This window comes from Pongo pygmaeus, chromosome 5, assembly GCF_028885625.2.
Source record: "Pongo pygmaeus isolate AG05252 chromosome 5, NHGRI_mPonPyg2-v2.0_pri, whole genome shotgun sequence".
Lineage (NCBI taxonomy): Eukaryota > Metazoa > Chordata > Mammalia > Primates > Hominidae > Pongo > Pongo pygmaeus.
Window position 1 is genome coordinate 30995334 of NC_072378.2, and position 9667 is coordinate 31005000.

At 48.3% G+C, this 9667-nt stretch overlaps 1 protein-coding gene across 1 annotated transcript; it reads left to right on the top strand.

The window, feature by feature from the left end:
* Positions 1 to 373: 373 nt before the first annotated feature.
* On the top strand, positions 374 to 4226 carry MUC21 (mucin 21, cell surface associated). Its single transcript, XM_063665682.1, has 4 exons — positions 374 to 434; positions 2597 to 2838; positions 2974 to 3726; positions 4044 to 4226. Exons 1-4 carry the CDS (start codon positions 374 to 376, stop codon positions 4224 to 4226), a joined length of 1239 nt encoding a protein of 412 aa, XP_063521752.1.
* Positions 4227 to 9667: the final 5441 nt, after the last annotated feature.

Genomic DNA, 9667 nt, shown 5'->3' on the forward strand with positions numbered 1-9667 from the left:
CCCCCCCTCTATTCCTTCCCAGGCTTGGTATCGTTCTGTCATCTGCCTGTAGTTGACAGACTTTCAGGTCAACTGCCCCACCCCTCCCCAGACCATATGAAGCTATAAAGGCCCCTGCAGCTCTTTCATAACAGAGAAAGAGGCAACTACATTGCCTGGAGGAAGCCTAAGGAACCCAGGCATCCAGCTGCCCACGCCTGAGTCCAAGATTCTTCCCAGGAACACAAACATAGGAGACCCACACTCCTGGAAGCACCAGCCTTTATCTCTTCACCTTCAAGTCCCCTTTCTCAAGAATCCTCTGTTCTTTGCCCTCTAAAGTCTTGGTACATCTAGGACCCAGGCATCTTGCTTTCCAGCCACAAAGAGACAGATGAAGATGCAGAAAGGAAATGTTCTCCTTACGTTTTGTCTACTATTGCATTTAGAAGCTGGTGAGTGATTTTATTTAAAATCGGGTGGTCTGAGAACTTTTGAGGAGTTGGGAGAGAAATATGACCACTACTGGGGCCAGCTCTGCTTCTCTTCCATAGAGTGAGGATCATCATTTTACTCTAATCACTTCAGCCTAACAATGTATGTCATGCAGGAAGCAGTCAGACACAGTGGTTAAAACTGGGCTCTGGTCTCACATTGCCTACATCTGAATTATGGCTCCATCTACTAACTGTGTACTTTAGGTCAGTTGCTTCTCTGCGCCTCAATTTCTGCATCTGTAAAATGGTAACAACCTGTGTGATATGGTTGGGGTTTTAAATATTAAGAACAAGAAGAGTTGGCTGCTTTTAAAATGTCACTCTTCTGGCGGGGCGCGGTGGCTCATGCCTTTAATCCCAGCACTTTGGGAGGGTGAGGCAGGCAGGTCATTGAGGTCAGAAGTTCAAGACCAGCCTAGCCAACATGGCAAAACCCTGTCTCTACTAAAAATACAAAAATTAGCTGAGTGTGTTGGCTTGTCCCTGTAGTCCCAGCTACTCAGGAGGCTGAGGCAGGAAAATCGCTTGAACCCAGGAGGCGGAGGTTGCAGTGAGCCAAGATGGTGCCACTGCACTCCAGCCTGGGTGACAGAGTGAGACTCTGTCTCAAAAAAATAAAATAATAAAATAAGGCCAGGCTCAGTGGCTCACGCCTGTAATCCCAGCACTTTGGGAGGCCAAGGCGGGTGGATGTCTTGAGGCCAGGAGTTTGAGACCAGACTGGCCAACATGGTGAAACCCCATCTCTACTTACAGGCTTATGCCTGTAATCCTAGCTACTCAGGAGGCTGAGGCAGGAGAATTGCTTGAACGTGGGAGGCGGATGTTGCAGTGAGCTGAGATTGCTCCACTACACTCCAGCCTGGGCGGCAGAGCGAGACTCCATCTCAAAAACAAATAAATAAATAAACAATAAAATAAAATAAAATATCACTCTTCTATATTCTACAAACTCAATTTCTCTCCTACCCCTACACCTAATTCCATGTCAGCCTCCAACGTACAGGCTGGGGAGGTTGAATGTCTTCATCCTTCAGAGAAATAAAGGGCAAAAATTTGACATAACCTTAACTCCAGCCAAGCCTCCAAGAAGTTAAAAGCCTTCCCTCTACCTTTAGACGTTGGTTTACAGCCCTTAATCCTGGGAGCTCTTATGTATTTGAGCTACATATAACTCGTTCTTCTCTAGCCTTGGCCTTAGTGATCAAGGGCCCCTGGAACTTGAATGCATACGGTCACCTGGCTTCTTGCTGTACATGCAGACTCCTGGGCCCCATCTCAAACTCTAATTCATTTAGTCTGGAATGATTTGCTTAAGAATATTTTCAACATGCTCCCTTAAGTAATTCTGATATAAGTGTGTTCTGAATATTATTCTGAGAAATATTTTCCAAGAAGGAAGCAATACTACTTAAGAAAAAAATTTATCAATATATACTAGTTTCACCTAGTCCTATAATTCTTTTATAATACTTTATATCTGTATTGTATCTTGTATAGCAGAATGTGGAATAAGGTTACCTACCAGTGAAACTAGATGACGTAACTCTGGTGTTGTGGGTGGGTGGCTGACTTAGCTTAGTCTCTACAAGTGCGGATTCAGTAGCCTGGGTTCAGTTTCCTGTTCCACCACTCACTAGCTGTGTAAACTTGGGCCAGTGTCAACTTTTTTTTTTTTTTTGAGACGGAGTTTTGCTCTTGTCGCCCAGGCTGGAGTGCAATGGCTTGATCTCGGCTCACCGCAACCTCTGCCTCCCGGGTTCAAGTGATTTTCCTGCCTCAGCCTCCCGAGTAGCTGGAATTAATGCCCAGCTAATTTTGTATTTTTAGTAGAGATGGGGTTTCTCCGTGTTGGTCAGGCTGGTCTCGAACTCTCAACCTCAGGTGATCCACCCACCTCGGTCTCCCAAAGTGCTGGGATTACAGGTGTGAACCACTGCGCCCGGCCCAGGATCAACATTTTTAAGCCTCAATGTCTTCATCTCAGCTGGTGATAATAATAGCATCTACGTTATAGCACCGCAGTATTAAATAAAATTATTTATGTAATGAATTTAGCCAAGCAATAAGCAGAAAGTATATATACACAATATATATTTGTCATTATATGATTTCTTCAGCAACAAATTCCAGTGCGACTAGCACCTCTGCCAACACTGGATCCAGTGTGATCTCCAGTGGGGCCAGCACAGCCACCAACTCTGGGTCCAGTGTGACCTCCAGTGGGGTCAGCACAGCCACCAACTCTGAGTTCCATACAACCTCCAGTGGGATCAGCACAGCCACCAACCCTGAGTTCAGCACAGTGTCCAGTGGGATCAGCACAGCCACCAACTCTGGGTCCAGTGTGACCTCCAGTGGGGCGAGCACAGCCACCAACTCTGAGTCCAGCACACCCTCCAATGGGGCGAGCACAGCCACCAACTCTGAGTCCAGCACACCCTCTAGTGGGGCCAGCATAGTCACCAACTCTGAGTCCAGCACACCCTCCAGTGAGGCCAGCACAGCCATCAACTCTGAGTCCAGCACACCCTCCAGTGGGGCCAGCACAGCCACCAACTCTGAGTCCAGCACACCCTCCAGTGGGGCCAGCACAGTCACCAACTCTGAGTCCAGCACATTCTCCAGTGGGGCCAGCACAGCCACCAACTCTGAGTCCAGCACAACCTCCAGTGGGGCCAGCACAGCCAACAACTCTGAGTCCAGCACACCCTCCAGTGGGGCCAGCACAGCCACCAGCTCTGAGTCCAGCACACCCTCCAGTGGGGCCAGCACAGCCACCAGCTCTGAGTCCAGCACACCCTCCAGTGGGGCCAGCACAGCCACCAACTCTGAGTCCAGCACACCCTCCAGTGGGGCCAGCACAGCCACCAACTCTGAGTCCAGCACACCCTCCAGTGGGGCCAGCACAGCCACCAACTCTGAGTCCAGCACAACCTCCAGTGGGGCCAGCACAGCCACCAACTCTGAGTCCAGCACACCCTCCAGTGGGGCCAGCACAGCCACCAACTCTGAGTCCAGCACAACCTCCAGTGGGGCCAGTACAGCCACCAACTCTGGGTCCAGTGTGACTTCTGCAGGCTCTGGAACACCAGCTGTGACTGGAATGCACACAACTTCCCATAGTGCATCTACTGCAGTGAGTGAGGCGAAGCCTGGTGGGTCCCTGGTGCCATGGGAAATCTTCCTCATCACCCTGGTCTCGGTTGTGGTGGCCGTAGGGCTCTTTGCTGGGCTCTTCTTCTGTGTGGTGAGTGCCTAACATGCAAGAAAATGCCTGGGGGAAGGAGCAGCAGAAACACAAGGAAGTGGTGTGAATGGAAGGGGTCTCAAGTCAACGGTGGGTAGGGAGGAAGGGAGGTCGGGAGAGAGTAACACAGAGAAACGGCAGGTCAGTGCAGAGGAAGCTGGTGACCTGTGGGAAAAGGGGGCCACAGAAAGGACTGGAGAAAGGAGAACTAGGTAAGGAGTATGGTTGGAAGTGGGAGAAGATTCCAGAAGGCGTCCGTGGTAAAGGTGTGGGAGACAGGGATGCAATTCTGAAACTACTGACTCTTCTTTTTCTAGAGAAACAGCCTGTCCCTGAGAAACGCCTTTAACACGGCTGTCTACCACCCTCACGGCCTCAACCATGGCCCTGGAGGGAATCATGGAGCCCCCCGCAGGCCCAGGTGGAGTCCTAACTGGTTCTGGAGGAGACCAGTATCCTCGATAGCCATGGAGATGAGCGGGAGGAACAACGGGCCCTGAGCAGCCCCGGAAGTGAGTGCCACATTCTTCAGGAAGGAAGAGACGTGGGCACCCAAGACCTGGTTTCCTTTCATTCATCCCAGGAGACCCCTCCCAGCTTTGTCTGAGATCCTGAAAATCTTGAGGAAGACATTCCTCACCTTTCTTGCCTTTACCAGACACTGCAAAGAGAATACTACATTGCTCATTTAGCTAAGAAATAAATACATCTCATCTAACACACACGACAAAGAGAAGCTGTGCGTGCCCCGGGGTGGGTGTCTAGCTCTGAGATGAACTTCTCAGTTATAGGAGAAAAAACTCCATGCTGGACTCTGTCTGGCATTCAAAATCTCCACAGTAAAATCCAAAGACCTCATTCTTATCGGTGTGTCTGCATTTTCTAATCCTTTTTGTCTTGGGCAAGCTCCCCTTATCTCTGAGACACCCCAGTTGGCTGGAGAATTGACTTGGGAGAGATAAGGAGGGAGGGTGGGTGCCAGCATGCTACGGGCTCGTGCGTGAGGCCTGTGGTACACAGCGATTAGGTTGTGATACATGAAGAGCCGAGAGCAGGATGAGGTGGAGGCGTTACAACTACCTGCCCTGTGTGTATGTGTGTGTGTGTGTGTGTGTGTGTGTCAGGAGGTGCGCATATTCACTTGAAGTCGAGGTTCCCAGGGCATTTCCATGTGCTCCAGGCCTGACTATCAGGGTGGAGGAGCTGGTGACACTCATCTCCCTCAGAGTGCTCCCTGGTTTCCCAAGGGAAAGACTTTCTGGCCTGCTAAGGTCGAATCTTCCAAGAGGCTCTTGGCAAAGACTCGAGATTCTCATAAATCCCCGCCCAGAAGAGCTGCGTGTATTCCTTTCATGAGTCCAGGGAAGAGGGTCCTCCAGGTCTTGGAAGACAGAGGGGAGCTGCTTTGGAGGCTAAGTTGCTCTGAGCCCACAAGGTAATGGAGGGCTCCTACTTGGGACAAAGCCCTCAGCAGATAATTAGCAGTCTGTTGGTGGGTTCACCCCAACTCACAGCAGTAGAAACTGCTCCATCTTCCACCACTTATTGGGTTTCTCCAGTGTCAGCAAACCAAAGAGTTGGATCTTACCAATGCGGCTATAGGAAAACAGCCTGTTGCATGGTAAGAGTGATACCATCTTGAAGTGAAACCACCACAATGGCCATTTTTTTTTTTTAGATGGAGTCTTGCAGTAGTGCAATCATAGCTCATTGCAGCCTTCAATTCCTGGGATCAGGCAATCCTCCTGCCTCAGCCTCCTGAGTAGCTGGGACTACAGTTTTATGTGCCACCATGCCTGGCTAATTTTTAAATTTTTTTGTAGGGACAGGGCCTCACTTTGTTGCACAAGCTGGTCTTGAACTCCTGGCCTCAAGTGATCCTCCTGCCTCGGCCTCCCAAAGTGCTGAGATTACAGGTGTGAGCCACTGCACCTGGCCAGATGTCCAATGTTTGACTCCTGCGTACCAAGGTGTTCTGCATCAAGGGCTTTAAAACAATGCCTGTAGCATAATTAACCTCTCACAAAGATGCTTATCTAACCTCCCCAGCAGTCATGGGTTTCGGCAAGAAAGTCTGTGATGTGACCAGTTGCACATGTTTTCCCCTAAAATCTTACTCTAGAAAGGATGTCTTTTGGAGAGGGAGTGCAGGAATCCACCATCTTGTGGCCACCTCAGACATCACTTCTGTTTGGAAGTCTCCATTAAATATTTCTCTGTGAGAAACTGGATTTGTCAGTCTTTTTCTTTGATCTCTTTTCCCCTCAACCTTTAGGGGTAGATTTGTGCAGACCTGCTCATGGTAGAACATTTGGTGATCCCCCAGCCAGTAGCTGGGAGAAGAAGGAATGGGTAAGGAGAATGAAGCATCTGTAAGGAAACCCCAGGGCGGCAGCCATGTCTGTGTAGGGTTGGATGGCACAACTGTTTGATACCTGTGCACCTCTGCATGAGTGCAGGGATGCCTTGAAAATGCCAGGTGGCCTAGAGCAGTTATTAACTGAAAGCCGCATAGTGCACTGGGGTACGGAAGGGCGGCCATATTGGCCGCTGCAGTGGGTTGGCTGCTTCTTTTCTCAATGAAGTTGGGGCTAGCAGCAGAAGCCAAAATTAAATGTCTAGAGAAGGAATTGCAACTAGAAAAGGACGTGTACCTCTCCATGTCTCTCCTCGCATCCAACTTAGCAAACAAAATTGAAGACCAAGAGGACAAAAATTGAAATGTTCGCATGTAGATTTGTCCACCTAGGGAGAAGGACATGGAAATGACCAAAAATCAGAGCTCTCATAAGAAAGCCCAACTGGGATGTGAAAACTTGGAATCCCTGGGATTGTTATGAAGAGGAAGACTGATGACACAGAAGTCACAGGTGTGGAGTGGGATGGGGATCATTGGCAAGCTCGCTGTCTCATGCAAAGGAAAGCGAAACCTAACACCGGCAGCAAAACGGAGGTCAGCTGATACAGGAGGCTCTCACTGTCAGGGAATCTACCGCTGCAGACCTCTTAGAGACTGCAAAGGCCTTTAAACAACTACCTAGGGAATCCCTGGCTGCTTGGATGGTCTGATTGTGGGACACAGGGGCTGGTGGTATTTCCTTAACAGGAGAAGCAGAAAAAATGAGTAACATCACCACCCATGCAGCCCGGCAGAAGCATCTTTGTTAAGGCAAGGCAGACGCAAGGGAGTCATAGCTTATGGACTGGCTCGTTCTAGCTATGAGGCAGGCTTGACCTAATGAAGGAAATTTACCGGGAAGGATGACCTCCTGGCAGTCAACAGAAGAGGCCCAGGGGCTTCTCTAAGAATCAGGAATGAGTCAAGTCATCTATGTTTGGGTTCTTACAGGACTTAAAACAGTTTTTTCCTGCAGGGATGAAAAATAAATTGCTGCAGCGTGCACCAGGAGAATGGCACAGCCCTTGGCTGATGTTATTGAGTCCTATCAATGGGACAAGATGTATATGATGTGGGAAGGCTGGGCACAGGGGCTGACATCTGTAATTCCAGCAATTTGAGAGGCCAAGGCAGGCGGATCACTTGAGGTCAGGAGTTCGAAACCAGCCTGGACAACATGGTGAAACCCCATCCCTACTAAAAATACAAAAATTAGCAGGGTGGTGTGCCTGTAACCCCAGCTACTCAGGAGGCTGAGGTAGGAGAATTGCTTGAACTCAGGAGGTGGAAGTTGCAGTCAGCTGAGATTGTGCCACTGCACTCCAGCCTGGGCAACAGAGTGAGACTCTATCTCAAAAAAAAAAGAAAAAGAAAAAGAAAAAAAAAAGGGCTGGGCGTGGTGGCTCATGCCTGTAATCCCAGCACTTTGGGAGGCCAAGGTGGGTGGATCACCTGAGGTCAGGAGTTCGAGACCAGCCTGGCCAACATGGTGAAACTCCGTCTCTACTAAAAATACAAAATTAGCTGGGCGTGGTGGCAGCCGCCTGTAATCCCAGCTACTTGGGAGGCTGAGGCAGGAGAATCGGTTGAACCTGGGAGGCGGAGGTTGCAGTGAGCCGAGATCGTGCCATTGCACTCCAGCCTGGGCAACAAGAGCAAAACTTCGTCTTAAAAAAAAAAAAAGAAAAGAAAAAAGATGTATATGACGTAGGAGAAGCTATCACAGATTTGGGAGCAACTGAGAAAGCTAGGGACAGGGTGTGCTTTGTAACCTGGCAAGGGCTGACAAAGGGGAAAGATAATGCTCCACAGGAAGAAGGGGGAAAATAAGGGAAAGCGACCAATTAGAGTCAAGAACAGGCAAATGTGGCATGACTTATTGGGAGCAGAAACATTCTGAGAAAAAAAAATATGTAAAAAATGTTAAAATGTGGAAAATATGAAAAACGCTGTGTTAGTAGCCTTATGGAGGGAAGTACAGACTGAAGAGCTGTTTTGTCCCTTCATTTCTGCCTCTCTAGCAGAAGAAGAAGATGACTCAACCCCTCATTCTAATACTGCAGCCTATCAGAAGGGGATTCCATGCTGGGCCCAAGATTAGGAGTGGGGCCAAGTTCAACCCCACGTTGCAGGTGACCAGAGGCCCCATATTGAGCTCACCATTTACTGTTCCTCTCAAAAAAATAAGGAGAAGACTATTTCCTTAGTAGATACTAGGGCAGAATGTACTTTAATTCATGGAAATCCATAAATACACCCTGGTCAATGGTCTGCCATCAATGGTTATGGGGACAAACGATCTGGATGAGAAGGACTTTAATACATTTAGATATTGGGGAAGCTCCCCCTGCCCCATATATGGTGTTTATTTTTCTTATTCCAGAAAACATTTTAGGCACAGGTATTCTGTTAGGAAAAACTTCGCAAACTTCAGTGGAAAAATTCAGATCCAAGGTGCATGTAGTGAAGACTGTTCTTGAGAGAGGAAGAAAATGGGAGCCCGTACAACTTCCTGCCCCTACATGGGGTTGTCAACATTAAACAATTCATATTGTCCAGGGGGTATTATACTGAAATAAGTGCAATTATTATCCTCCCAATAAGTGCAACTATTATCCACCCAGCACAAAGCCCATGAAAGAGTCTTGTCTTTGTTTGCATTCCCGTCTTTTCTTCTAGTTTTGTTATCTTGCTGACATTATGTCAGCCGCTGAAGCTTTTACTGTGCTGCAGTCATGGCTTTTCTTTTTTTAACTTTTATTTTAAGTTCGGAGGTTCATATGCAGGTTTGTTACATAAGTAAATGTGTGTCATGGGGTTTTTTTTGTACAGGTTATTTCATCACCCAGCTATTAAGCCTAGTACCCATTAGTTATTTTTCCTGATCCTCTCCCTCATCCCACCCTCCACCCTCTGATGGGCCCCAGTGTGTGTTGTTCCCCTCTATGAGTCCATGTGCTCTCATCATTTAGCTTCTACTTATAAGCGAGAACATGCGGTATTTGGTTTTCTGTTCCTGTATTAGTTTGCTAATAATAATGGCCTCCAGCTCCATCCATGTCCCTGCAAAGGACACGATCTTGTTCTTTTTGTATGACTGCATAGTAGTCCATGATGTATATATACCACATTTTCTTTATCCAGTCTATCGCTGTTGGGCATTTAGGTTGATTCCATGTCTTTGCTATTGTAAATACCACTGCAATGAACATATGTGTGCATTTTTATTTTTTTGAGATGGAGTTTTGCTCTTGTTGCCCAGGCTAGAGTGCAATGGTGTGATCTCGGCTCACTGCAACCTCTGCCTCCCGGGTTCAAGTGATTCTCCTGCCTCAGCCTCCCGAATAGCTGGGATTACAGGCATGCAGCACCACGCCTGGCTAATCTTGTTTTTTTAGTAGAGACAGGGGTTTCTCCATGTTGGTCAGCCTGGTCTTGAACTCCCGACCTCAGGTGATCCACTTGCCTCAGCCTCCCAAAGTGCTGGGATTACTTACAGGCATGAGCCACTGCGCCCAGCCACGTGCATGTGTTTTTATAACA